The sequence below is a fragment of the Varanus komodoensis genome, unplaced genomic scaffold (assembly GCF_004798865.1).
Source record: "Varanus komodoensis strain SLA01 unplaced genomic scaffold, ASM479886v1 scaffold475, whole genome shotgun sequence".
NCBI lineage: Eukaryota > Metazoa > Chordata > Lepidosauria > Squamata > Varanidae > Varanus > Varanus komodoensis.
Genome location: NW_025336052.1, coordinates 2,211 through 29,907, shown reverse-complemented (window position 1 = coordinate 29,907; position 27,697 = coordinate 2,211). Strand labels below are relative to the sequence as shown.

Sequence of the window (27,697 nt, the reverse complement as noted above, 5' to 3'; positions counted from 1 at the left end):
TCCATGTGAGGAGCAGATTCCAAAGAGAAGACCCCCTCTCCTCTCCTCCCTTCCCAACAGACTTGGCTGCACCCTCAGGAAGGTTCATGCTCCTAGCAAATCAGGCAGTGGGTACCCTGCATGAGCCTTCGTGGGGCTGCCCCCTGGGCTCAGTGCTGGCTCACGGGGTTAATGAGATCACATGTGACCTTCCCTGCCCTCCCTTGCACCCGAGGCAGTTCAGTTCTTAGCAGCTGTCTGACCAACTGCACTCCTTAACCTTGGGATTTCTGAGACACAGTCCAACCCCTCTCCTCCTCCCTCTAGTTCCTGTCCCAAGGCTGAGCTTTCTAACTGAGAACGCTGCATTTTGAGAGAAATGGGGGCCATCTCTACATGTTAATGATTCCAGTATAGCAGGGATGTGAATTCCTTAATCCGGACTTTCTCCTTCCCTTGAGCATCCTCAGACCCTTCTGCTGGTAGTGGAGGGTCCAACCACAGTGTCTTGCCACAGCGTTTTGTTCTCCCTTTGAGAGGCGGAGGGAATTAATTCCAGGGCTCACAAATTACAAGCTAGCATTCTGAACAGAAAGACCATCTTTAGCATCATACGCTGCGAAGACTTTGGCAGCAGGCCATTCTGGGGGGAGATTTTGCGTGGGTTCTTGTTAACGGGCCGGCGCATCCATGTGCGTCTCTCTAGGCCAACTCATCAGGGTAAGTTTTGCATTTGATCTTTTCAGTTAAACCTCACGGCAGAATGCGTTATTTGGCTGGCAAAATGGGGGTGCATGTGTGTGTATGGGTTGAGGGGTGGAGGGTTGTCTCCTCCACTCAGTAGAAGAAAGGGAGGGAACGAAACCATCTTTATCAGCTTATTAGTTCTTCCCACTTGCCAAAAAACAGGAAAAAAGCTGTGGCAACTCATGTCAAATGTCAGCATGTTTTTGAGTTTGTCGCAGTGTGGGTTTTACATACACACATTGTGCTGCCAAAATCCAGAGGCCTGTTTGTCAAGCAAAACATGGCAGGCTGTGAGCAATCAGACCCACTCTGGGTGACTGTCCCCCCCCCCCCCCGATCTGCTTAGAAACCACGGCTGCAATTTGCTTTGTTTTCCTCTCTCCTAGTGCAAGTTTGCTGAGCTGCAGTGCAGGAAGGAGCGAGGAAAGAGGTGGCGCTCTGGAGATCCCTGTGCCTTCTGGTGTGCAAATGCCTGCCTCCATTGTAGAGGGACGGGCTCAGCTAACTGTGCTCTGGGCGCCTAGGGCTGCAGTTCCCATCAGCCCCAGCCAGCAGGCCTTTGGCAACTAGGGAGGGCGAGGGAGGTGTGACGCCACACCTGCAGTGCGCTTGTGGGATTTTTCAGGGGCGCAGTGCTTTGTGCTTCAAGGGCCCTGAGCCCGTTGCCCGGCCCCTTCTCTGGCCAGGGGATCCTGGGAGCAGGCCTGGCGGGGCAACCCTGATAGCAGTGCCGGCCAGGCCCCTTGGCGCCTCTGGGCGGAGGACAGGGCTGGGCGGAGGACAGGGCTGGGCGGTGGGGGGCGGCGGAAGGCCCGCTGTGGCCAGCCGCTCCTTCCACCGAGTACACGCACCCTCCTCGGGGATGCTTCGCACAATCCCGTCCCAAAAAGGGAGATGAATGTCCCCAAGGGGAGGGCGCAGCTGAAGGCCAAAGGCAAAGGGGGTGCCACAACACTGGCCTGTTGCCAGTTATTCTAAATTTGCATTTTAGTGGAAAGGGAGCCAGCATCGTGCGGTGGCTCGAATACTGGGACAGGGACCCTGGAGCTCTAGTCCTTGCTCAGCCGGGGGAATCAGTGTGGATGCTTTGGGGCCAGTCTTTGAGTCTCAGCCTAGCCTACCTACAGGGTTGTTGTTGTGAGGAAAAAGTGGAGCTGCGCAAGCCACTTTGGGGTATAAATAAATGCATCCTCATCCCCCTCATAATTATTTAAAGCTATAACATAGCCTTAATAGAAGCAGTTCAGCATTTTAGGATGGGGGGAAATATCCTGCTACCCTTTAGGGGAAGAAAAGGTTAAGAGCAAGCATAGGAAATGCTAGAGGCAGAGGATACAGCAAATGGTATCTCTCTCCTTTCTCTTATAATGAGGATGGTCAAGAGATTCAGGCCAGTCAAAGGGGAGGGTCCTTTGTCTGTGCAGCCCACTGCCCTGAGTTGCAGTGATGCTCTCTTACTGACGGCCAGAAGGAGGGCTCACGGAGTTTTCGGATGGGCAGCTGCCCGAGCCACGAAGGCTGCATCCGCGGCACTGGATTTGTGGCAGCCCCCGTGCCGAGCCAGCCAGCCTCCCTTTACCCGTTCCAGAGGAGCAGAGTCAAGGAATGGACTGCGACTTTCCCAGCCCTTCTTGTGGATTTTGTTGAGGCACCAAGTTGTTGGCAATGGCGCCAGTTTCTTTGTAGCTTGTTTTTCCATGGTAAAGCCCCGCTCCGAGCAGCTGACAGCAGTGCCAAAAAGATTCAGGAAATAAAATATTACATTTCCAAGCAATCAAGTTACAAATGATAACAGTGTTGAAATAGACATGCACACAAAACATGGGACATTAATAAATATGCAGTAGGATTAAACAACTCGTTGCTAACTTTGCTAATGTCAGAACAAAGAACAATTAAGCAACTCTACACCGGGGCGGGGGTGGAGTGGGGTCGTTCATGGCCCCACCTTACCTGGCCAGGTGTAATAAGCCAGAAAAGCAGGGAGTAGGTAGGCCGTGGTAGACCTGCAGCAAGAGGTTCTCTGGGCCAAGATGCCCAGCTAGACCTCCTCTAGTTGCCCAGCACGGGACTCGGGATAGCGGAAGAGACAGGTCCAGCCAAGCTGCTCTTGTGCCCATGATGCCACAGGGGTTTTTTTAACATTTTGCTGCTGTTGTTTCTTCAAACAGATCAGACACCTGGCAAGCCATGCCTGCACCTTCTACCTCCTAGTTCCACCGCAGGGAACGGCCAGCCTCCTCTTCGAGCAACCGCTCCCAAATCTCCAGGAGCATTACACAGGCAGTCAAGGGTGGTGGTACGTTTTGTTCAGCGCTTCCTAAGGGGATGTGGTGAGAAGGTGGCAGAAGCAGAGGGACCGGGCCGAAAGCCTCGTGCAGACGAGTTGCACTGCACAGTGCTTGTGCTGCGAGCGCCTCATTTCCTGGTTCGAGTCCCACCTGTGCTGTGAGTTTGGGTATGGCCCAGTCTCTCAGCAGCCCCAAGAGCTGCTTAACTGACTAAACTCCCCTCTGGACAGAATGCACGATGGCCATGCAGATCGCAACCAGCTGCCTCCTCCACACACCCAAAGGCCCAGCCCCTGTTCATTGTCTCCTCACCTTGGTTTTCATTAGGAGATGACTGAAAATGGCGGTCACCAACTGGTGGTCAAGGCCCGGTTCCACTTCAAGCAAACCAACGAGGATGAGCTGTCAATCAACAAGGGCGACATCATTTACGTCACTCGCGTGGAGGAAGGGGGCTGGTGGGAGGGGACCCTCAACGGGAAGACGGGATGGTTCCCCAGCAACTACGTCCGAGAAATCAAGTCTTCTGGTAGGAGGTGCTTTCCAAGCATGGTTATTGCTGACGTTAAGATTCATATTGGCATGAATAACTGACACTTTTAGAAGAACCTTTTAAAATTATGAACAGTTGTGGTTAAAATGCACGTTTTATTGATAATAATCATTAATAAGATGATCTTTTAAATTTATTTGTGCCGATATTAAAACTAATAATCCAGATGAACTTGGTACTGTGATGCTTAATGTTGTGAGCCGCCCCGAGGCTTTGTTGCGATGGGGGCGGCATAGAAATGTTTTAAATAAATAAATAATAACAATATTTTTAGGAGTACAGTCAGTGTCACCTGCATGTGCACTGCATGTGGGAAGATTAAAAGGTCTGGGAGGGGAAGCTCTTAGCCCTTCAGAGGAAGAGCCTAAGAGAGCTTCATGGAGCCGGTAGTGGTGTTTATGCTAGCCCAGGGGCAAGCAACTTCCAAGAGCCTGCCTGTTTCATGCCCAAATTTGCCACTGGTGGCAGCACAAAATGGGGGGTGGGGTTGTCATGAAACGGGGCACACAGAGAAGCACAATCAGGCACCCATCACAAGCCCCTCATTCCACTGCAACAAGGCCACAGTTTTGCTGCCTCTGCTGCCGTTTTGCTGAGAATGGCAATGGCAGAGGAGGAGGTGGGGGCTGCCAGGGACAGCGGATGCTGGCCAGATGTTGCTGCCAAGTCTTTGCGTACTTGTCGAAGCTTGGGGTGGCAATGATTCCCGGGCCCCTGGCTGCACTCTCATCTTTTCAGCCTGTCATCCCAAGGAAGGCGGACACCGCTCCGTGCTGCTCTTCCCTGAAATGAGAACAGACAGTTTCGGCTTGTCAGCCGGCCAGAGGAAATCAGAATGAGCCGAGGCAGTCCAGAGTCGGCTTATAGCTGCGGCCATCCAAGCCATGTGACTGTCTCGGGCGGCCAGCTTCTTGCTGAAAGGCATAGCTTCCATCTCCCCAACGGATGGTATCTTCTTTCATGATTTTTTAATCTGCTTCGACATGGCGCTGAGACATCAGGAGCCCTTGGGGGTGCAAAGCACGCCTTGCCGCAGTCCCGGGGCTGATTTGAAATGCCTGAAATGCTCCCCTGTAACGGAGACAGGAAATGCTGCAAGGGCGAAGCAAGCCATCAGCACAGAGCAGTGCTCTTGGGAAAGCCGACAGGCTGTGTGAACAAGCTGCATTCCCTCCTGCGCTGTTCCCCCAGCCTCTGGGTTAAAATTAGATGCTGCACTTCAAGTCACCCCAAGAGCTCTTTCTGCATTTGCTTTTTAAACATGTGATTTATTTTATGAGCTGCAAGAAAATTGCATTCCCCCCTTTCCTTGATTGGGTTTGTTTGTTTGTTTGGTGAATTTCACTTTTTCAAAATGATTTCGTAATAAACAAGCCACTATTGCTGGAGATGGAAAGCACTAGACTAGAGCTGGCCTGTGGAGATGGATGGACACAGCTGCTTGTGCTCAGAGGGGATTTCCGCGTGGAGGCAGCAAGTTGGAATGTCATAACGAGTGGCTGTGCTCCGAAACTGGGCACTGCGCCACTGGTGTTTGGTGTGGCCCCTTTTGTTTTCCATGGGAACACCCGGCACATGCCGTGCCCACCGCATGCACCGCAGGCCATATCCAGAAGTGACTTGAAATTCCTGCAAGGAACTCATGCCAAATCCCATAATCCTCCTCTCAATCTTATCCTCGCAGCAACAACCCTGTGAGGTAGGCTAGGCTGAGGGCCAGTAATTGGCCCAAAGTCAGCCAGGGAGTTCCGTGGCCAGGTGGGACCTAGAACTTGGATCACCCTAGCCCCCATCAAATGCCTCCCCCCAAGCAGGAAAGAGTTTTAGATGCCATTCTAACATCAGTTTCCTTTGATGCTGCAATTAAGATCTGAGTCCTGTCCATGCAACTGTTTAACTGTTGCTTGGGAGGCCAACCTGCCCTTCCCTTCTCCTGGCAGAACAAAGACAATTGTGTGTAACAATTTCCATTGCTTCTTTTCCTCCAGATAAACCACTCTCTCCCAAAGCCTTGAAAGGGGCTGAAAGCCCTCAACTTACCAAGAATTACTATACTGTGGTAAGCTCATCAAGTCTCGATGATCTCTCAGCACTATTTTATCATCTTCATCATCATTTTAAAAATTATTATTGTAACTTTGCAAACATGGGACAAACATGTACCCCAATGTTCATGACTTAAGGTTGTCCAAAACCCTCAAATTCTCATGCACATAGATTAAAGCACACAGTTTTATTAATAAAACATATTAACTGTTGAAACCTGGGATGTAAATTTTATTTCATCTCGGTTGCTCACCTTCGCGGTGCAGCCTTTCCGAGCATTTTGTCAACACAGTTACCTTGCACGCTCACTCCCTCCAGGTGCTTCAGAATATTCTGGAAATGGAGCGGGACTACGCCAAGGAGCTGCAGTCGCTCCTGGGGATGTACTTGAGGCTGCTCCAGTCTTATGACAAGTAAGATTCGCTTTGCTTCAGGTGGATGGGATGTCTGTCCAACCGGAGAGTGCAGCTTTTCACTTGCATCCCTCTCGCCCTGATTTCTTTCCCGCCTACCCGGGAGAGGGTGCTTGCAGGTTGCAGAGCGCTCTTCCCACCCAGGAGGACTACTCTGCCAGCTGCAATAACCTCTTTCTGGTGATCTCCCAGGAACTGTTTAGCGGGTGGGAAGGGGGCGTCAGTGCCTTTATTTTCCTCCTGGCTTTAACGTGCTTTCACAATGCTGCAATGTTTTTATGCTTTGCTGTTGGTTTTGTCTTCATTTCATTCTGCATTAGATACTTTAAGTATTTAATGCATTGTGCAGTGAGCAAAGAACTATGGTTTCTGCCTAGCTTCAAAGATGAGGGCATAAATACTCCAAAGTATTTGCCTGATTTTTGTGCCTTTCAAATAGTGTGTTCCACTAAATCCAGGGTAACCAGCACTTTCAGCCCTCAGGGCTGTGTGGGATGCTGGCTTAGGGATCGGGGCTGCACACACGCACTCACACACGCACGCACGTGTGTGCACACAAGGTAGCGGTCCTGACACAGAGGGCTTTTTCCCTCAGTGCTAGGACTGGTGGGGAGAAAGTGATCCATTCATTGACGGGAGGTTTGGGACAGAAAAACAGGCAGGCTTCCTCCTGCAGTATATAGCTAAAGTGTGGCATTTGCTGCTAGCGGGACGTGGTGATGGCCGCCAGTCTGGATGGCTATTAAAAGGGATGCCTGAGGGAGGAGGCTGTCAGCAGCTCCTAGCCTTGCTAGCCGTGGGCTACCCTCTTTACCAGAGGCAGGACGCCTGCCTACACCAGTTGCTTAGGAGCTTGGGCATCTCGTCCCCATCCTGCTGGCGGGATCCTGTGAGCAGCCGGCTTGCCTCTGTGTGCTGGACTAGGTGGACCTTTGGGCCTGATGCGGATCTGATGTGCTTAGCTCCGAAAATTGCTGGGGATGGAAGCAGTGGGGAGCCATCAAAGAACGCGTGACCTCTCTCGAGATCTCTGGGGGAGACAATTCGGCACGGGCAGCCAGAGGGGTGTAGGAGCGCTTTTGAGAGGCGGTGGCTTGTGCACTGTGCATTCAGCATTGGAGCTGCCGCCCCGCGTGGTGGAAGGGCCAACACGGGAGGAAAGAGGCATGCTCGAGGTTCACAAATCGGGAAAGCAAGGAACAGGATGTGTTTGGCCCAGACACCGAGGATTATAGCAGGGACGGGCAGAGCCCCACTGAACTTCCTGGCCGTGCAAAGCAAGGGCCGCTTCAGCCACAGCAGGAGCTCTGGGTGTGCGGGTTTTCTTTTCCCACGGGGAGCTGACCTCCCATCTTTTGAAACTTCCAGGCTGAGCACCACCGATAAAGCCTCGTTACTGGGAAATGTGGACGAAATCTACACCTTTCAGCAAACACTTAACCAAGCACTGGAAGAGTGTGCTAAGTAAGTCCTTGTTATTCATTCTGAGAACGTTTTCATTTTTTTTAAAGAAAAGAGCATTAGTTGTGAGATCCTGGGCAGGTGGAGGAGGGCTTCCCTCAGGCATCTGGCACAGGGGAGGATTTTATTGAGGATGCATGTTGATGACAGCTTATGAAATCCACACACCCCAAATTAACACGATAGCCAGAATGCAGTTGTCTTTCAGTATTAGTATTTCTTCAGATGTGATGTTGCTGTGCCCTGATCTAAAACGCCATTCAAAAATACGGAGAAATGTAATTATTAAGGAGCAGTGTGTACAAAGCTGTACCTATTCTTGAAAGAAAATAAGGGGAAACTATGGCATGCGTTAGGCATGTTTGCAAAAGTGCTTATGTTAGGCCAAATGCTTGCAAAAAGGCCTTTAAAGATACACTTGGCTGTGTAAGGGCCTAAGAGGCTTGCACATCTCATACTATCATGTTTCCTGGCTATTCTTCATTGTACTTTTTAAAGCTGTTCTTAATCTTTCAGTTTAAAATGTTTATACTTTCGATAAGATTGTATGGCATTTTAGGGTATTGTTTTTATGTGTGGTTGCCAGCCACCCGGTGAGCTCCAGCTATTGGGTGGTTCAGAAATGACATAAAATAACAACAACAGCAACAACAGCAGCAACAGAAAGACCTGAACTTTTACACAGACCTTTAAAATACATTAATTAATGCATGGAAAGCAATTAAGGAATGAGACCGAGCATGGTGAAGGCTGCCCAAAATAGACAGACTCCACCAACTGCTTAGTCCTCATTCTGAAACTTCCTCTCCTGCTTGGAGCTGCTCGGTCCAGTTCAGCAAATGGCTCCCTTCCATTGCTAACCCCCATACTGTGGGTGGGGAGGAGGTGAGTTGTGCTGGCAGCTGCCCCAGAGCTGGTTCCAGTGGCCATCTGGCCCGCTGTTTCACAAAGACCCCTCCAGCCTGCATTGAGAAGCTCTTGCTCCGTCTCTCCCGCAGGCTTCCAGAGCACCAGCAAAAGGTGGGTGGCTGTTTCCTGGGACTCATGCCCCAGTTCCGATCTCTGTATCTTGCCTATTGCGCTAACCATCCTTCTGCAGTCAACGTCCTGACCCAGCACAGGTGAGAAAACCAACAGCAGCAGCACAAAACCTCTCCAAAATGTCCACATGGCCTTCTCTGCCATAAGGTAGAGTGAGGCAGCTCCCTCAGGCAGCAAGAGGGTCACAAGTGGGTCGTTATTATCTGGGCTAATTGTTGCATCTCCTCGGCCAGAGGCAGGGGGAGCGTCTGCTTCATGGACCAAATGGCTGGCTGGGTGGCTGCCTGTCTTTGGCTGCCGTGCACCTTGAGCTGGGTTGGCTGGGTGGAGGGCAGTCGGAGGGCCTGCAGTGCGTGCTGGGAGGTCCCTGGATGGCCGCCATGAGGACGGCCATGCCGGCTCGTCCGGTGCTGTATCTTGATGTGTCTTTGCCTTCCAGCGACGAACTGGAGGCATTCATGGAGAGTCAAGGGGCAGCGTGTCCGGGCATCCTGACCTTGACGATGAGCCTCAGCAAGCCGTTCACACGGCTGGATAAATGCATCTCCCTTCTCCAAGAACTTGAGCGGCACATGGAGGTAAACTCGGCGGGTCTTCCATGCTAGCAGAGGGGTGAGGCTTAGGGGTGCTGGAGGACCCTGCAGCAGATCCGAGGGAGCTCAGGTTTCTGTGCTCAGCTTTCTGCATTTGGATTTCTGTGCTCAAATTTCTGCACTCAGATTTCTGTGTTCTGGTGGCAACTTTCCATGTGAGTTGGACTACAGACTCCAAGCCAGAGGGTATTGCCAGGTACTTACAAAATTGGGGCCCAGACCCACTGAATACACATTTGCATAAAATCTGCATAAGCTAATTTTATGCAGATTCATGTGCATCCATGAATGCACATTTAGAAATAATCATTAAGCTTTGGTTTAAATTTTGCAGGAAATGGAACCATGTCATGTCTCATCCAAACCATCTCAAATAGCATAAACTTCAGGGAACCCGTGTCCCCATCCAAAACCAACAGGGAAAGGTTTCTTCCTAGACTCAGTTGAAAAGACTTTGGGAGAAAGGGGGCAATGCAGCATTTGGTAAGGGAAGTTAATTCTTGCCTCCCTAGCTGTATGCCCCTTCGTAAATTGCCCCCTTTGTGGCAATTAAACAGACCCCCATTATCAGGGTCCTGGGACCAGATCCAGGGACCTTGGAAATAGATCGGGGCCTGACCCCCGTGTTTCCAGACCGAATGATGCCCCTTCGGGAGCTGTCACCCAGCACAACCGGAGGGCGCTCAGCTGGGAAGGCTGCTCTCGGACTCTGTACAGCTGGTCTTCCCCTAGCATGCTTCGCTCAGCTGTTGCCCAACAGCAGTAAACCCATTCCAATTTCACAGTCCTTGGATAAACTGAACTCACTTTCTCCATGTCAACTCTCTGCTTTTCTGCTCACTGCCTTCCTCTACCTTTTGTCAAACCACATCAGGCTTCTAGTTCTTAATGTTTCAATCGTTCTGCCCCAGTTATACTCCTCCCTTTTCCTCACCCCGCTTCCTGTTTTCACTCTGTATGCTCCACATTAGCACACACAAGCAACCTGTCCCCTTCTCTGCTCTGCCACCATAATTTGTGTCATTTTGCTCCACGGTTTGCAGGTTCTGAAAAAGGGACTCTGCTCCTTCCCTACCTTAAAAAGAATTCTGCAACTGAGTTTTTCAGCAAAGCCTTTCGCCAAACGTCGACCTGTCTTTCACCACACAGGAAAAAAGGAAAGGCAAAGTGACATGCAGTGAGAATCTCCAGCGTTAAGCTATAAGCCACACTTCTCTGAAAAGCAGAGGAAAGAGGCCACTGCAAGCATGTTGAAGTGATATGGCTCTGAAACAAGACATGTTAAGGACTGCATGATAATAGTTTTTTAAAACATGGACCACCAGTGCAATGCACCCCCGCTGCTGGGTGTGTTGCCAGTGTTTCTCGCCTGTCCTTATGACTTCCTTGAACTACTTTTGCACATTTTAATTTGGAAGTTCTTTTCTTGCTTCTTTGAATTCTTTTCTCGTTGTTTTAGCCAGGTTGTTTACAGGAGGGTCAGCAACCTCTTGTCATAATTCTTAGGGGTTTGTGCTTCTATCCCTGCAACTCTATCGGGATTGATATGATCAGTCGCCCACCGAGCCCCACGCCTCAGCTGGGGGGCTCAGACAAGAGCCCTGGACTTGTTTGTCCTCTGCCCCACCACAGCCTGTGCATCTTCCGTGGGCAGGTAAACTAAAAACCAAATGAGTTTAATACTGGAACAACCAATAAAAGACTATTCCACACACACACCTGTCCTTATTCCATGCCACGTGACTTACCTCGTTGCGTCCAGAGTTGCTGCTGCTGCTGCTGCTGCTTTCTGTTGCAATACCACCCAGGGCTGGGCAACCATTCTGCTCTGTCAGCCCTTTTTGCTCTTCTGAGCTGACTCTGGATTCCTCCTTTTTCTTAGGAGGCTCATCCAGACCATGAAGACGTCTTGAAGGCAGTCTCATCCTTCAAGTCTCTTGTGGTAGGTCTCAAAAGCAAGGTCTGTGAGTTGCGTGGCATGTCAGGTGAGAAGGGGGAGAGAAGGACAAGTGAGAAGGGGGATTTATTTATTTAATGTTTTGATATGCCCTGCCAATACTGAAAGTCTCTGGATGGCTAACAAAAAACAAAGCAGCCATCTACCACAACCAACACACTGCATCCGATAAACGATGATAAGAACAAGGATGAAACCAATTAACTGTTAAAATCTTGGGAGAATAAAGTGGGTCATCCTCTCCCCATTCAGAATCTCGTTATGCATGAATGCACGTCTTGCCAAAAGGGCTGATTGTTCTAAAGTCCTTGACTCACAAGGAAGCAGGAAAAAAATCTGGTGGGAGGTTCTGCTTAGTTATTACTGTATTAATTTTACCTCGCCTTTCCTCTGAGGAGCTCAAGGGGAGCTGGTTTTCCCATTCCTCACCATCTCATCCCTACAGCAGGAATTGAATTCAGCAGGCCCGTCAGAAAGATAGTGACCGGGTTCACACAACACGGTAACTCACTCAAGGGTGAAGTATGGGTGGAGTGCAGGTTGCTGTTGAACCATCCATTGTTTTGAAGCATGGGTTATCGCGTTGCCTGAACTAGTTGTGGCTTGTTGTGTTAAGAAACCATGAACAACCCAGGAGGAAAAGTCATGCTTTGCTGTCAGGCTGGGAACTGAGGGTTAATCAGCGTGGTGTGTCACCTTGTGAACCACTGTGCATTCCTTGCAAGAGAAGTAAAAGTGGGGTATAAATACAATGTGGTGGTGGTGGTGGTGATGTTCGTGTGAGGAAGTTTTGGGTGGATTGGTCTGAATGGGCAAGGAAGGCCCCTCAGCTTCACAAAAGGCCTACAGAAATAAACATATAATACGGAGGAATGGTCCAGCCTGGAACTGTGGCTGAGGGGGTGTCACAGGTGGTGGACGTGCCCCTCAAGCATCCACCCGGGCATCCTGAATCTTGAGATGCTACCTCAGCGGAAGAGGTTCTCCTGGAGGGTGATGCCTCCTATTCGCTCCGTAGCTCAACCAAGGCAGTCTTCCCAGCTTCCACTGAGAGAGTCCCCACACAGCTTGGGTCCCTCTTGCTCCTCAGCTGTTCTTCTGCAGCAGCTTCTCCTTCATTCCGGTGGCTATTTCCAGCCTTTCCTGCCCCAGATTCCATAGGCCATCACAGTCTGCCTCATCTCATCATTCCTCATCACTTGGGGCTGACATCCCTGCAACGGCGTGGTCTGCTCCCTCGCATGCCCGTACTTCCCCTTCCCCCTCTGATGTAGCTTCCATGTCACCTGAAGTGCCTGACCCTGCCTAATCTGGGAAGCTAAGCAGGGTCAGGCCTGGGCAGAAGTGGGATGGGTGACTTGAGGGTATGATTCTATGATTATTGCTGTCAACTGCCTAGAGAGCTTTGGCTATGGGCAGTATAAAAATGTAGTAGTAGTAGTAGTAGTAGTAGTAGTAGTAGTAATAAAAAATGCAGAACTGGCTCCCGTGTGTTCTTGGCTGCCATCCGCAGAAGGCTGAGACAGCCCACCACCCCAGCCCATGATGCCCGTAGCCCTCATTCTCCACATTCCCAACCTCTGAACCTTTCCTTGCTCACCCATATGTGGTCACCCCACCTGGTGCTTGCTCCTCCAAGTTGTGTTGGACTGCAATGTCCATCTTTGGCAAAGCATGGGCACCTGCACAAGTTGGAGCCAGTTCGCTCTTCAGCCGTGCTGTTCCCTGTAGCCCCCAAAAGAGGCTGGCCCTTTTGAAGTAGACGTTCAATGTCATTACATTTATTACATTTGTATACCACCCTATATGGTGCTGGGCTCACTGGATGGTGAGCAAGTTTAAAACCTATAACGGGAAAATGGGTGACCACAGAACTAGAAAGCTGACGGGTTGGATATCCTCATGTATATTTCACTGCTTTGATTCTGTATCTCTGAACGGCCTCTTTTAAACATCTGCGGATGTTCTAAACTTTTCTTTCCTGTTTCTTTCTTCAAAGCGTATTGTCCAGAGCTGGGGACCCTGCTCTCTCTTGGGGCGGGTGTGGAGGAAGAGAAGGGATCCCCCGGGCTTCTCCATGTGCCATCTAATGGTTAACTTCAGCCTTCTCTCCCTCTGCCAGTCCCAGTGCCAGGAGATGAGGAAGAGGAAGCAGACTGAGCTGCAGATCCTCTCGGAGTCCATTCAGGGATGGGAAGGCGATGACATAAAGACCCTGGGCAGCGTTATTTACATGTCCCAAGTCATGGTCCAGTATGGAGGAAGCGAGGTGAGTGGAGTGAGGCTGAGCAGCATGGACCATGAGGACTAGGCTCTTCCCCCCTCTTCTCCGTCATCAAGGAGTGGTGGTGAAAAGAAGACTGAAGCTCCCACAGATGATTTGTCTCTCTCTCCTTCCCTCACTGGCCCCATGAGTGTTTCTGGAGCAGCAGAAACATCCTTGGGGTTCACAGCATTTAAGAGCCATAGTGAGGACGGGGAGGGTGGGTGCATTTGGAGAACACAATGACCCATACTCAAGGGTTTGACTTTGGGTTGTCATTGAACCCGGGTGATCACGTTGTTTGGACCCAGCTGTGCTAACAAGCCATGGCTCACTAGCCACAAACAACCCACCGGTCCCAACCCAACAACCAACCATGGGTTTTCTCCATGAGATGTTCCTACTTGGCAGAACCTGGTTTGTTAGCATGTTTGGACTCAGACAGCACAATAACTCATGTTTCAGTGGCAACCGCATTCATCCCATGCTCAGCCCCTTGAACATGGGTTATGAGGTTGTCTGAACCCGGTCATTCCTTCTTTTTTTCTTTTTTCTTTTTGCCTGCTGCTATGCATTCAAATCGTCTTGAAACCTGTGATGTAGTAAGACGGCTGAGCCCAAGTTTGGATTTTCCTCTTTTGTTTCAGGAGAAGGAAGAAAGATACTTCATGTTGTTTTCAACTCTTCTTCTGGTGCTTTCAGCAAGTCCTCGGATGAGTGGCTTCGTGTATCAGGTAAGTCGGATCTGCTTAAATTAGTGGAACTTGGCTTTTTAGGAGGAAGCCAAGCCCATAACTGTCCCAGGTTAAATCCAAGCAACCCAAATTAGAGCTACCTATATCTATAATTTTATTTCATTTCGCTAATCAGCCATGATTGCCCTAACATTAATTCATTGCTCAAGCTTGCTTAAACTAATTTTTCTTTCATTTATCATTTCTTTTTACTTGTGGGGAGCAGGGAAAACTTCCTTTAATAGGAATGGTGGTGACAAATTTAGAAGATGCAGAAGGAAATGAGCACACATTTGAAATTTCAGGTGAGTGGAATTTTGGCAATTGAGGTGTGTGCAGCTCGGGGAAATCTTTACTGATGCAACCAGAGAGCTACTGTAGAATAATCCATCCAGAGCGAGAGCTTGAACCAGCTTCTCGTAATCGAGGGCAGGGGAAAGCAGAAAGTTAATCTCCAGATGCTTTGGGCTTCAGCTCCCAGCAGCCCTGACCACGGGCCACACGCCAAGGTCTCCTGGAAGCGAAAGGCCAAAGCCTCTGGAGAGCTACCTTCTGATTTAGGGCTAGCCATGGCTTAATGACTAAAGGCACAGTCCTGTTTTTGTGTGCATGGGGTGGGAAACAGCCCAGGCATTCTGCAGCTAGAAGGGAGGCCACAGGGTTGTCCAGGATCCCATATCTGAGCTCTTGCAACTGCAGAACTGGTACTCCAAAAGCCGGGCTTCCTATGGTGGGCATGGAAAGGTGCTGCCCCTCCAAGGCAAGAGAGGGCCTCCCCAATCAGCCCCCTGTCCCCGTCTATCTTCCCTGGAACTTTATCCAGGTCCCCTAGATATATGGCACAAGATGCAACGGAGCCCGCCTCTGCTTCCCCTCTTTCTGCGCAAAGGATCCAGGACCCCACATTGTTTTTAAAAGCTGTTTAAACATCGCCACCATTTCTGCCTTTCAAATCCCATGGTGGGTGCCACCACTGAGAAGGCCTGTTTATGTGCCATTACCAGGCAGCCTTCCGCCGGCTGCAGAGGACAAAAAGGCCTCCTTGGAAGATGTAGATGTAGGCTGGGTGTACGTAAGGCGAGAGGGGGTGCCCCTGTTTTGAAGCCATCCGAGCAACTGGCCACCACCACGTCTCAAGTGCGAAGGCGTCTTCTCTTCAGGGTGACCTGTCTCACGCCTTTCTGTCTCCCAGGAGGCGTGATCGACCGGATCACGGTGCACTGCAGCAGCAGCCAGGAGCTCCACGAATGGCTCGACCATTTCTACCGGCTGACGAGGGGAGCGGGCTCCAGCGGCAGCCTTTCCAAGACGCACTCCTGGAGTTCGCATTCTGTAAGTTCCCCTGGTCTATGCAGCTGCCTCCGCCATGCTGATCTCCCAGCGCAGTGTGCCCCTCTCCCCTGCAGGGGGCACACCGTTTCCAAAAATCCAGCATGTTCAGTGCCCAAGAGAAAAAGAGACGTGTCCCACCCTGCTGGCTTCAGAGCTATCGCTTTGCCCCTTCCTGCCTTTATTCATTTATATCCTGCCACTCAGTCGATTGCCTGGGGTCTCATGACCTGGAAAGTCCTTCAGTACAGGACCACCAGCAGCAAATGCCAGACTCCTATATATCCTCAGCAAGGAAACTTGTCCGATGGATTAAAGGTCCAGGGGACACCACCAAAAAGCCCCTGCCTCTCTTCTCTTTCCATGCCTCACTTCAACCGGAGCGGAAGCACTGGGCAGGGCCCCAACATTTCTAGCCCTTCATGTCGGCCAGTCGCAAGCCCTCTGGGGGCAAACTACTCAGGACTGTGGCTGGGAGCAAGATGGGAGCTGATGTTAGGGTCCTGTGAAAGGACGTTCCTTGACAAGCACCCGAGGAACTGGCTCAGCTCTTGCTACTGGGACCTCGCAAAGCTCAGCGTTGTCTCTCCAGGGTTTCAGGCCAAAGGGTCTTGCTCAGCCCTCCTGGAGGTGCCGCAGATTGGACCCAAGTCCTTCTGTGTGCAAAGCAGGGCTGCCTCGGCCTCTGCAATGGCGCAGCAAGGTCATCGTAGACCCCGGACCTATTGGTCTTACGGGGTTCTCCTTCGGACAGCCGACATATACTTTTTTCCACTCCCCAACTACTATTCCGTACTTGGCCACGGCTTCTGCATTCCTGTGAGGTGAGGAGGATATCCAAAACACCGTTTCCCACCCCGGTCCTTTTAAAATGACAGAAAACACTCTGCACATGTGCAGCTCTTTGAAGCTGCAGCCACATCGTGGCTGCTTCGAACCACGGCCACTGGTCCGTGATTCTGCTGAGCTCGGCAGGGGATGGGCTGGGTGCTACAGTGGTTAGGAGGTGGGCCACAGCCTGTCCCAGCGCAGCTGGGTGCTTTGCTTTGCTCTCCATCCCAGCCCTCCCAGGGCATTTGGGCAGCAAACTACACACTCTCCAAGCAGCACGACCGTCACACGACTGTCTCATGTGATTGACACGCACCCGTGGCTTTGATGTGGAGCAGACCAATCCCGAGTGCGTACACCTAGATTCGGCCAGCATGAATCTGTCTCTTTATCCATCTTGGTGTATATATTTTGCATGGACCACAATAAATAGATTTGGATGTCTAACGTGCTTTGCTGTTTAATATACTTACCCACTTTGAGACGCTTTGGTCTGATATAGCAGCATTAAATCAAAAGGCTAAATAATAAGTCAAATATTTTATCAGACTTTCAGCTCCATTGGACAAGTTCGTGGCCTGCTAGAGCCCCACAAAATCTTGAAGCCCTGGACCTTAAGTTGCCTCCGACCTGCGCCTCCTCTCAGGCCGTCCGTGGCACTCAGTTACAAAGAGGTAATTGTGGCAAGACCTTTGCCGTGCCTGAGCATGTCTGGCCATTGCTTACTTCTTGCATTCCTCTTTATTCTATGACAGAAAGACAAGTTTGACCACTGGCTGGCAAACTCGGCGGGGATGTTGTGTTGTAAACCGCTGAGAGCCCTTTGGCGCAAGTTCAATCATAAATATTAGTGTGTTGTGCAAGTTCAATCATAAATAAAGGAAATGGGGAAAGAAAGGATTAGGCATGCATGTTAATGCAGGCTTCTATCATTCCCCACTCCTGAAGCGATGCAAGCACTGAAATGCAGTTGTAAGGCCATATTTGCATTTTCCCGAATGTTGCAGTGCAGTCCTTCAGTCAAGGCGTGCAGGCAGCGTTTCTTCCACTGGGGTAGTCATGCATGAACATATGTGCATTAGTGAAAATAATATACCAGCCTTCATTGTACTGAGTGAAATGGTCTGGAAAATGCCTTGTTAGAAATAGTGTATCCAAAAAAAGTATGTTGGAGGAATGGCATGCAAAGCTGCATACAAATTTTCATGCAAACATTTTAAAAAAATCATAGTGCTGGACTAGATGGATTGATGTGATCTGGTATGGCTTCTCTTAGGTCCGTAAGGGTTGGGAGAATGAGAAACCAAGCAAAATCCAACTGGACAGATTTATCCATCCCAGAACTAAGTAGCAAAATGTAAATGTTGCAGAAGAATGCCTACACAAAGCCAAGATGTTTCCCTGAGATGGGTGGAATTGTTCTCAGTTGTGGCCAAACAACCCGGATTTTAAGGCCTGAGGAGGCAGTTTCAGCACTTCTGTTCCCTAAACCCTCAGGAGACATGCAGTGTGAGGGCACGAGGAGAACCCCGTCGGTCTGAGCTAAAATCTCGTTGCAAGGCTGCTGAACAGACCGCAGACCAAGTATGGCCCACTTGCGAACTCAGTCTGGCCACCGGAGATTCCCCGAATGGCCCTGCTCGCTTCTCCTTAACTGTGGATCATTTGGGTGGCATCCCAACTTGTTTTTATTTCCCCCATTCTGAAAGACTGAATGCCTCCCCTAGAACTTAGTTAGTGGCAGCTGGAGCTGCACCCTAAGCGATGCTGGCAGTTTTGACATTTCGCCCAGCCTGCTTTGCCTTCAGCCCCCTCCCCAATCTTGGAATATGCCCCATAACTGAGAATTCCTCCTCCAGATGCAAGCATTTGGGTACCCGTGGCCCCTCATTCATTCTTTTGTTTCATTTTTATGCTGCCCAGTAGCCAAAGCTCTCTCCAGAGTCCACAGCCATTCATAAAGGCAGGGCAATGAAACCAGCATGGGATTTTAAATGTCCCATTTCCCCAGAAAATGAAAAATTATATAAACAGCTGAAACCGATTTCCAGCACAGCATTTTTTGCCTCGTGCATCTCCCCGCACGCACCGTTACCTTTCCCAAGGAAAGGGCCTTTTTGGCACCAAAAAGGTGCTTTTTGGCTGCGTTGGTGTCAGGCAAGCCACCGGGGGGGGGGTGTGCCCCAGTAGTGAGGAGGCATTTGCACCCCGCAGGAGCCCTAGAAGGAGGCCACGGAGGAACCAGCTACCCTGCGGTCTTCCAGCAACCACTTTTCAGAGATCAACTCTCTAAAAAGAGGGGTTCAAATTTAGTGGTGGGCGTGCTTTTGCCTTCCAGTGGGGGATGCACCCATTTGGTTCACATTTTAATGTGAACTTAGCTAATTTTGCACTTTCAAACTGCCGTGGCAGGAATGGGAAACACGTTGGTGCTGGATTCTCACTCCCTTTGGCAATGTTGCACAGGCTGAAGGAATTTGCAATGCAACAACTTCTGGGGCGGCTCACAGACCCTGGCATTGCATTCTATGAACTGAAACTTACGCTTCAAAATTCCCACTTCTCCAAATTTTGCAATGGAATTATCCAAGAATATGGAAAATGACATCCATGTGCCTTATAGTAGGAAAGACGCTTGCAAAATGCATTTATTGGGCATAAATGCATATTTTAGAAGAAATGTAGCCGGAAGTACTGGTGCCTTTTCATGCAAACTTGGAAAAAGCAAAATCTCACGAAATGCAAGAGTGAAGAAATTCTTATCCTTCAAGACAAACCATTCTGCTGGGCTGTGTCCTTGTTCAAGCAGCTTGTGCAGTGATGACACAATGTTTCCTTTTGGAAGTCCCAGGTGGGGCAGACTCCTTTCTGGACTGGGACGTGTTGGTGGAACTCCGATGCGCGGAGGCACCAGTGCACACAACTGAATCAGTGGGAACCCAGTGCCCTCTTGCACATTGCCCTAAGACTGGGAAAATGGGGAACGGCGATGCCAGAATTGGACATCCCTGCTTTCCCTTCCGCGTTCTCCCCGGGGCGTTGTCAGAGGCTGGCGTGAAACAGTGGTGGAGCCTGTCTTTACATTTGTCGCTTTCTCTGGACATGCCCCTGGCTTCTCGCCCCCACCCACAGCACGAGCCCACCCAGCTCTCTGCAGGACCCCTGGCCGAGCGAGCAGCCTCCACAGCACCCCGAACATCCAGCATGGAAGGGCCTTAATGCCACACCGGATCACCCCATACTACCACCAATTTACTCCTCTGCCCGTGGCATCGTTGGGGAGGGCAGGGCCTCGGCAGCTGGGGTCTCCAGAGAGGTTTAGCAGCCCCAGGAAGGATGGGATGCCCCCCCTTTTTCCTGGACAGAGCCCAGCTGGATTGGAAGTTGATTTTTTCAGCACCCGAGGTCAGTGGGTAAGTTTAGGGGGTGCAAGACAGGCTACGGGGAATGCTCAGCTCTGCGCAGTCCCCCCACAATGGGACAATGGCCAAGATCACTGGAAAAAGGGCTTGCCCCCCCCCCCCCCCCCCCTGTTGCCCCGCCCGGCAGAGTCCATTGAGCCAAACTTGTCGCCATGGCAGATTGCCAAGAGGGGACACAAACTGCCCTCACGGTTCTGCCCAACAAAACGATGATGTGTGCTTAGAAAGACTGAACGTTAAACAAATATCTCTAAATGCACACACATTTACACACGGGCTGCTACTTCGGTCACAAAGACTTCCAAACTTATCACAGTTGACCTTTCTCCCTCTCCTTCAGTCCCTCTATTGCTTTTGCCCGTGTGAGTCCATGAAAGAGCAAATGGTAGCAGAGTTTATAGCAGAATCTCCCACTTTAAACTTGTCCTAAATTTTGGGGCTTTGCTGGTTGGTTCTTAACCCACAGAAGCTGCAAATGCTAAGAGTCAAATGTTCTTCTGCAGCGCTGTTCTAGAAGGCAAAATTATAGTAGAGATAGTAAACCTCTCTCCCACTTGGTTACATAAATCCACGCAGTTTCAAAATAAAACAGTATGCAAATCTAAACCCTCAGGAAACTGGGGTGGGGAGAAGGTATTTGCATCATACAGGAAATAACCCCAGAGCAGCAGTGGCGGCAAACAAAATCACCCTTAAATCCTGCTTAACTTTTTTTTAATGACTCACTTTTTACAAGGTTCATGCCTTTAACTCAATTCTCCGTAGCATGACTCACCTTTGTGCTCTGCAGGGGCTTGGTGATCCTGATGCACTTGATACTAACTGGGCCCTGGGAGCACACTCTGAAGCATGGCCAGACCCGCAAAGATAGCTAGGGGGCAAACCTTTCCAGATAACTGGCAGCCCCTAGACCCATAGGCTGGCAGTCATCCTGTGCAGAGTGGGGGAACAGTGGGGCAGTCTCGCTGGGGTGCTTCAGAGGGAGAGGGAAGCAGGTTGGGGCAGAGAGAGAACGTGTGCGGCCTTTGCCATCTCAGCCCCCTGCCCCCCGCTCCCTGAAATGCCTCCAAGGTCATTCTCCTGGGTCTTTCCACACCAGCTGCCGGGAGGGGAAGGGAGACGGAGCACAGATTCTCAGCTTCCAGGCTGGAACACATCCGGGAAGGGGAACCTGTGTGGCAGCGTTGCCTAGTGGTCAGAGCATTGGACTGGGGCTCAGGAGATGCTGCCATGAAGCTCAGTGGGTGACTTCGCGCCAGCCACACTCAACCTGGCCTGGCCTGCCTCACAGGGTTGTTGTTGAGGGGCTAAACTGGAGAGCAGGAGGACCTGGAAACCAACTGGGGAGCCTTGCAAGAGAAAGAACAATGAACAATACCAATATCTTATACCCAGACGCTGTCAAGAGGCCATTGCATTGAATGTTAGTCCTCTGTGCACCTTCTTGGCTGTAAGCTTCATTAAATTCAGTGGGACTTACTCCTGAGTAATTTGCATGTGCAGACCTAATCCATAAGCACCTTAAAGGGGGGAATGAATGAGGGCTGCCTCTGCCAAAGAGGGCCATGACCATATAACCTCCCCAGGCCTCTTTTCAAGACGGGATCCCCAAAGTCTTCAGATTTAGCCTGACAAAAGACAAACGTGGCCAAACATTTCCTTGTAGTTCAAAAGATGCCAAAATGATGATTCAGATGATTTATTGGTCAGGTAGATCAAAGATTGCACCTGCTCCAATGATTGGGGTTTTTTTTCCTTATCTTTTTGTCTTGTGTTTCTTTTTGATGATAAGGCACACAAAAACGAATGGTGTGAAGCAGGGATGTGGAAGTGCAGGCATGTGGGCCAGATCCTGCCCACTCACCGACCTCGCCCAGCCCTCCAGATAGCCACACATTCTACGAACTGATCAGCGATTTCTTGGCTTTGGTGAATTTTTTTCCCCTGAGTATGAGATTAAAATCCCGCTCCTAAAGTGTAGCGGCTAGCGAAAATGTGCTGTTCTTCTTAGTCCTTCCCATCCCCTTTGTCTTTGGCCCCACACGCCTGGAATATAGCCCCTAAGCAGCTGGATTCAGCCTGCGAGCCAGAAGGGGTTCAACTGCCTGCTGCAACCAGAGTTTGGAGCTCAGCCTTGTACACTGGGCCTCTTTCTGGAAACCTCAGACTCCTCCTGATGAAGAAGGGTGTTCTCTCCTTTCCTCTAAACTGGGTCACCAGTCTGCCTGTCCTATTTTGAGGTTTTCTCTGGAAAGTTGCACCATGTTGTCAGCAGGGTGATGACAGCAGTCAGTGCAGTGTGACTGTAGCAGAAGCCAAAGAGCAGAGTTGGACCCTCGCTGGTCCCTGCAGTGACAAAGGAGCATCTATGGATGGACGGAGAGAAGGGCGAACCAGGATTTTTAAAATTCCAACGGGGATCACTTTCACCCTGTTGATAACTTGATACATTTATTTTTGATAAATAACTTGATAACCCCTATTTTTTAAGAAATACTGAGATTTTTCAAAGATGTTATGCAGCAGGCGGTGGAGCAGAGGTTTAGTGCCCCAGACAAAAGATCTGGAGCTCTGGGTTTCATGGTCAGTTATGCCCCCCCCACCAGCTCTGCTTCCAGGCATGCATGGATAGGATTACGCCATCAGGCAACTGCACAGTAGGGAGGAAGAGGAGGGTGCCCTTGAGGAGAGGAGCTTGCCAAGCCTGAGCACAACTTGCCCAAAGCTCCCAGCCCTGAAAAAACCTGGAACTTCCGGAGGGCAGAATATTGTCTCTGCATAATGAAACATGCCCACCAAGCTCAGTGTGGAAGCTTAGCACAATGAACCTCCTCTGAACAGCAGAGGAAAGAGAGAAGGCCAGAACAGCGACTCGTTCAGAGATTCAGTGGGCAGCCGCTTCAGCAGGTGCGCAGGAGCCTTCCATGACTGAATGCATGTCTTTCTGCCAGCACCTTAGCAGCTCCCATGGGGGATTTGGGTTGAGCAGCTGACGGGTCAAGAGCATCCTAGTTTTGAGGTTACAGGATTTTGTACAGAGAGCACAACTTCTCATGCCCACTTTTCTCTTTCTTTCCGTATCCGTGCACAGCGGATGTCTTACATCTTGAAGGTAAGATTGGAAACCGCTCTGTGACAATTGCAATGGTCTGCTTTATTAAGGAACAGGTGGGGGTTCCCCCCCGAGCGGCAAGTTTCTGCCTTGCTTTTGTGTGTAATATTTTCCCAGCTTTGTGTCTGTCTGTGTGTTTTACAGTCCAGTCCAGTGCATGTTCCACAGAAACTCTGCTCCTATTGCACACGCTTTTCTTTCATCACAACGTTTATATAGATCATGTTTCACTGACCAGGTCCAGAACAGAATGTGACTTTTTCCCAAGAAATTTTGGAAGGGAGACTTGCATGTTACCTCCATTCTGAGCAATGAACTGTTTTCACCTGCCTGCAGTTCTGTGTGTGTTTGCTTGACCCACTTAGGTCAGGGAAGTGGGTCAGAGCCTTCTGCTTTTGAAGGGTTGACCACAATCCAGGGAAGCATTACAAAGACCATGCCTGAGCATTCTAAAGAAAACAATGTGTGTGTTTCTCTTTGTTTCAGTGTATGGTTTTGTGCTGCTTTGTTGAAATTCACAATAAAATTAATTTCAAAACACTCCAAAACAATGTGTTAAGTGCCAGGTGTTAATTAGAGGTGCAGTGTTTCACCTCTTATTGGTTAGTTTAATCAGTTGAAAAAGGAGGAATGTATGCCTGCATGTAAAAAACATTAATTCAGGAGCTTTTAGAAACTTCAGAGGACGTGAAGAGGCATTCTTCCTTTTCCTTATATACAGGATGGAATGCATCTTCTTGCTTCAGAATTTTCTAAGGCTTTGAAAATATTCTCCTGGCTTCAAAATTGTCAGAGTTTATCCATATGCACATGTATGCAACGCTTAATGATCGATTAATCAACTTAAGGGTGCATGTTTCAAGAGAAGAGCATCCTATAATGCTCAGCCTTCTCCATGCCCATCTTTGTCTTCATCAGCACCGTTAAGTTGAGCCTGTCTCCTTACAGGATTCCAGCAAGAGCCCAAAGACCATGAAAAAGTTCCTCCCCAAAAGGAAGACTGAGAGGAAGCCGTCTGACGAGGAATTTGTCATTAGAAAAAGTACGTTCATTGTATTCCTTCCTCCAACTGTAAAGAAGCACCCCCAGCTCTGTGTTCACCCATGTGCTGGACTTTGGCTCCACCCGTCCCTGCCGGCAGGAGGTCATGGGAGTTGTAGTCCAGTACATGGCGTTGGGTGAGGATGGATGGGAATGAAATGGGACTTCCCAAGCATTTCCTAAAGCTGCGTTTCTGCTCCCTGCGTAGGGGGAATGTGGCTGGGAAGGAGGAAATGGCTGAACTCTGTGGGCAACCTGAAATCGTGATTTTGCACGATGGAGCGTGAGAGGCCCCTGGTGTTCCCTGCCGTTCGTAGTGCGTGGGCCTGGGAGTGGGGCGTCAGCAGCACTGGGCACCCGGGAATGACGGGTCCCAGTTGCATAAGCAAGGGGGCTTGGCCAGGACGTTCGGGGACTGGGGGAGCAGAGTGTGAAAGGGGCAGTCCTGGGCCATGTGTCAAATGGGGCAGAGTCCTCCCGCCGAAGCCCCACTAAAGGAGCATAGCCCTGCTTTACTGACAGGAAGGCCCAGCTTTGGGCCAGCATCTCCAGGCAGGGCTGGCAAGAACCCTGCGTCTCCAACCGGGATCCAGCCAGCACCCTCGGTTAGTTCTTAAATCAGGTCCTTACTGAGAACCAGGAGAACTAGGAGAGCTTGGGGACAGAGCACCTGCTCTGAGCGCAGAAGGCCCCACGTTCATGGAATCGTAGAATGGTGGAGTCGGAAGGGGCCACAAAGGCCATGGGGCCCAACCCACTGCTGTTGCAGGACACCACGTCACAGCACCCCACTCAGGTGGCTGCCCAGTTTCTCCTTGAATGCCTCCAGTGTGGGAGAGCCCCCCACCTCTCCAGGCGGCTGGTTCCACTGTTGTATTGTGCCGACTGTGAGGAAGCTTTTCCTCATATCTAGCCTGAACTTGGGTTGTCACAGCTTGACTTGATTATTCCGTGTCCTACACTCTGGCATCAGCAAGAAAAGATCTTGACCTTCCTCTTTGTGACGTCCTTTGAGGTCTTTATAGAGGGATTTCATGTCCCCCCCAGTCTTCCCTTCTCAAGGCTGAACATGCCTGGGTCTCCCAGTCTCTCCTCGTAGGGCAGAGTTTCCAAACCCTGGGTCATTTCTGTTGCCCTCCGCTGGACCCATTCTAATTTTTCTGGGGGAAGGGGTGGGGCTTGGCCACCTGGAGAGCCCCTGAGGGCCCCGTGGGCTGGAGGTGCAGCACCTGTGGTCTGAAGCCGGGAGACGCAAGGCCAGGCGGCACCCGGAGAATGGCCTCTTCCATTCACCCCTCTGTGCGGCCTCGGACACGTGCATTTGCAACTCTTGGCAGGCACGTGGCTTTGCAACTCTTGGCAGGCACCGCCGCCTTGGAGGAAGACGCGCAGATCCTCAGAGTGATTGAAGCGTACTGCACCGGTGCGAGCTTCCAGCAGGCCCTCAGCTCAGGTCGGTGGTGGCGGCACAGCAGCGCCTTCGCTGCCCTTGGCGACCTTTGAACGGCCAGCAGCCTCCCAAGCAGAACTGAGCAAGTCAAGGTGCAAAGAGGCCAATGCTCGTCCACCTTCTCAGCAAGTGTGTTCAGCAGGAGGGCGTGTGACACGCGCCTGGCCCTTGCTGGGAATTCCTCGTGCTGATCGCTGTGCCGAGTCAGGAGCCAGAAAATGTCAGTAAGCCGGTAGTCCTCCGTTCAGCTCCCTGGGCAGGAGTCCTCCTGAATCCCAGTGGACTTACTTCTGAGTAAGCAGTTGCAGGACTCAGTGGCAGGAAACACGACTCGGCAACCAGCTTTGGGTATGTGGGTCCATGAAAGCGGATGATGTCTGTCACAGAAAACACATGGTTGTAGGCCATCTCCAAGACTCATGAAGTGGCCACTCTGGAACCTATAAAAGCAGGAGCTTTAAAAGGTGGCATAACCAAAGATAGTTGACGCATGGTTCCAGCAAACATCCAGAGGATCTGTTTGGAAGTTTAGTCAGATGTGGTCCTCTGGATTTTCTGGATCGGGATGGGAAGGAAGATCTGAAGAACATAAGGAGTGGCCTGCTGGACAAGCCAAAGGCCTAGCGCAGCCTGCCACAAGCTCAGGGCCGGGGAGGCAAGGTTGGGCCCCTGCCAAGGACCACACCCCAGCAGGGGCCGGCTGACAAGAGCCCCTTGAAGCGGCTCCTTTTCGTCTTCATGGTTGCCACCTGCTTACTCGCTGCCTCATGGTGGCGGAGGGGCGGCCACGGCCTCTTTGCTTCCAAGCTCTCTGCCCACCAAGCGGGCAGGTGGTTGCCATGTGGGAAAGAGGAGCAGCAGCGCTGGCACTGGTGACCATGCTGGTGACAAGGCAGGTGCGCTGGTGGAGAAAGCCCATGGAAGATGTCTTGGCCGAGGGCCCCCCAGAACCCGCAGCTGGCACTGCCCACGCTGCTACCTTCCTGTGTCTTGGACCCCACATCTGGGAGGAGGGCCAAGAGGCGCAGTCCAGCCCTTCCCGATGGGGAAGGCTCCCTGCCCAGTCCAGCATCCCACCGTGTGCAGCCAGTGGACGCGGAGGTTGCCCAGGAGCCAGATGTGAGGGCAACCAACCTCTTCTGCCTCAGCACCCAGGCATCATGTGCAACGCCGGCGCTGCACCCTTGAGCTACGTCTCCTTCTCTAGCCCAGCACAGTGGGGTGCAGAGCCACTTTCCAGGGGCCCAGTCTAATCCCTGCCTTCTGGTTCCCCCCACCTTTTCTCTGCATGCCAGTAGTTTGGCAGTTTCCCAGCTTTGGTCGACTTCCCCACCTCCATCCTAAAATGTTTCTGGTGAGGCTTAATATTTGATAGTAAGAGTTTTGAGCTCAAATAGTTCAGTATTCTGACTGCACCCCTTCAGCATCCAGACCCTCCCGCCTCCGGGGAGTGGCCCCCCAAAAAAGGAATTAGGCTCTTGGGGTAAAGGTTGTAAAACTGCTTACAGCTGACAGCTTAGCTGTAAAAATGGGGTTTGATGGGGCTTTCTTCTCGTTTTATCCTACATTGTATTTATCACTGCTGTTCACTGCCCAGTGAGCCTGAGCAATTGGGTGGTTGAGTGTTAAATATATGCTTTAAAAAAATACCTTATTCAGCACCACTAGAACACGAATGAGCCAGAAGCCAGCCTTTTGAGGCAGGCTGACCTCTGAAATTGGAAGTAGCAAAGGCTGGGCGGCAAAGGAGACGTCAGCCTGGCAACATTTTACTCAACTCCCTTTCCCCTCCTAACGCACTGCAAGCGACTGATGCTAATCTCCAAATGTGACTTAATTTTGGATAGGAAGCACAGGCGCTATCGCTTAATCTGCTGCGCACTTCAGAAAAAGTTGCTTCCTGAGCGAGGTGTTCGCATCTTTCTGAAGCGATGGAAATGCAGGCGTTTGTCAGAGCTGTTGAGATGGCAAAAAAATCAGTGAGCTCTCAGGAAGTGGGAGGTGGTACAGGAGTGTGTGCGTGTGTGTGTGCGCGCACGCTTAGTGATCTGCTCCTTCTGAATTGTGGCTGCTTTGCCCAACTTTCAGGGTGCTTCAGATTTAGGAAAGTATGTAGCTGAGAGGGTAGTGGGAGGGGGGGAGCTGATCAGCCCCTCATTCTGGTTCTCATGGTGCACCCCAAGAAAAAGGCCTCCTCTGACCTGCCACCCTTTGCCGACAGGTGTCCGTAAAGATTCCACCCCCCAGGTCCTGCTTCCAGGAGAAGAGAAGATCATCATTGAGGAGACCCGGGGCAACGGCCAAACCATCACGGAGGAGAAGTGAGTGCTGTCATGGGTGCAAAGTGCGTGCTAAAGGCCCAGCGTGAGGGTTGAGGCAACACCAGAAGACTGGCTGCTTTGGCTTGCCCCCCCCCCCCCAAGTCTGGCAAACC

At 50.9% G+C, this 27,697-nt stretch overlaps 1 protein-coding gene across 4 annotated transcripts; it reads left to right on the top strand.

The window, feature by feature from the left end:
• Positions 1 to 945: 945 nt before the first annotated feature.
• On the top strand, positions 946 to 27,697 carry ARHGEF6 (Rac/Cdc42 guanine nucleotide exchange factor 6). 4 transcript variants are annotated; one of them, XM_044445237.1, is made up of 18 exons: positions 947 to 1,186; positions 2,898 to 3,025; positions 3,345 to 3,553; positions 5,559 to 5,629; positions 5,935 to 6,029; positions 7,398 to 7,493; positions 8,489 to 8,611; positions 8,971 to 9,109; positions 11,007 to 11,066; positions 13,204 to 13,350; positions 13,992 to 14,078; positions 14,305 to 14,383; positions 15,271 to 15,410; positions 16,787 to 16,912; positions 22,752 to 22,772; positions 23,721 to 23,814; positions 25,177 to 25,266; positions 27,485 to 27,697. In XM_044445237.1, the coding sequence occupies exons 3-18, from the start codon at positions 3,358 to 3,360 to the stop codon at positions 27,586 to 27,588; spliced, it is 1,668 nt and encodes a 555-aa protein (XP_044301172.1). In that variant the 5' UTR covers positions 947 to 1,186; positions 2,898 to 3,025; positions 3,345 to 3,357; the 3' UTR covers positions 27,589 to 27,697. The 4 variants fall into 4 exon arrangements, with proteins under 4 accessions (XP_044301174.1, XP_044301172.1, XP_044301173.1 ...); XM_044445236.1 differs by having other exon boundaries at positions 950 to 1,186; positions 3,345 to 3,546; positions 27,485 to 27,696; XM_044445238.1 differs by lacking the exon at positions 25,177 to 25,266 and having other exon boundaries at positions 949 to 1,186; positions 3,345 to 3,546; positions 27,485 to 27,696.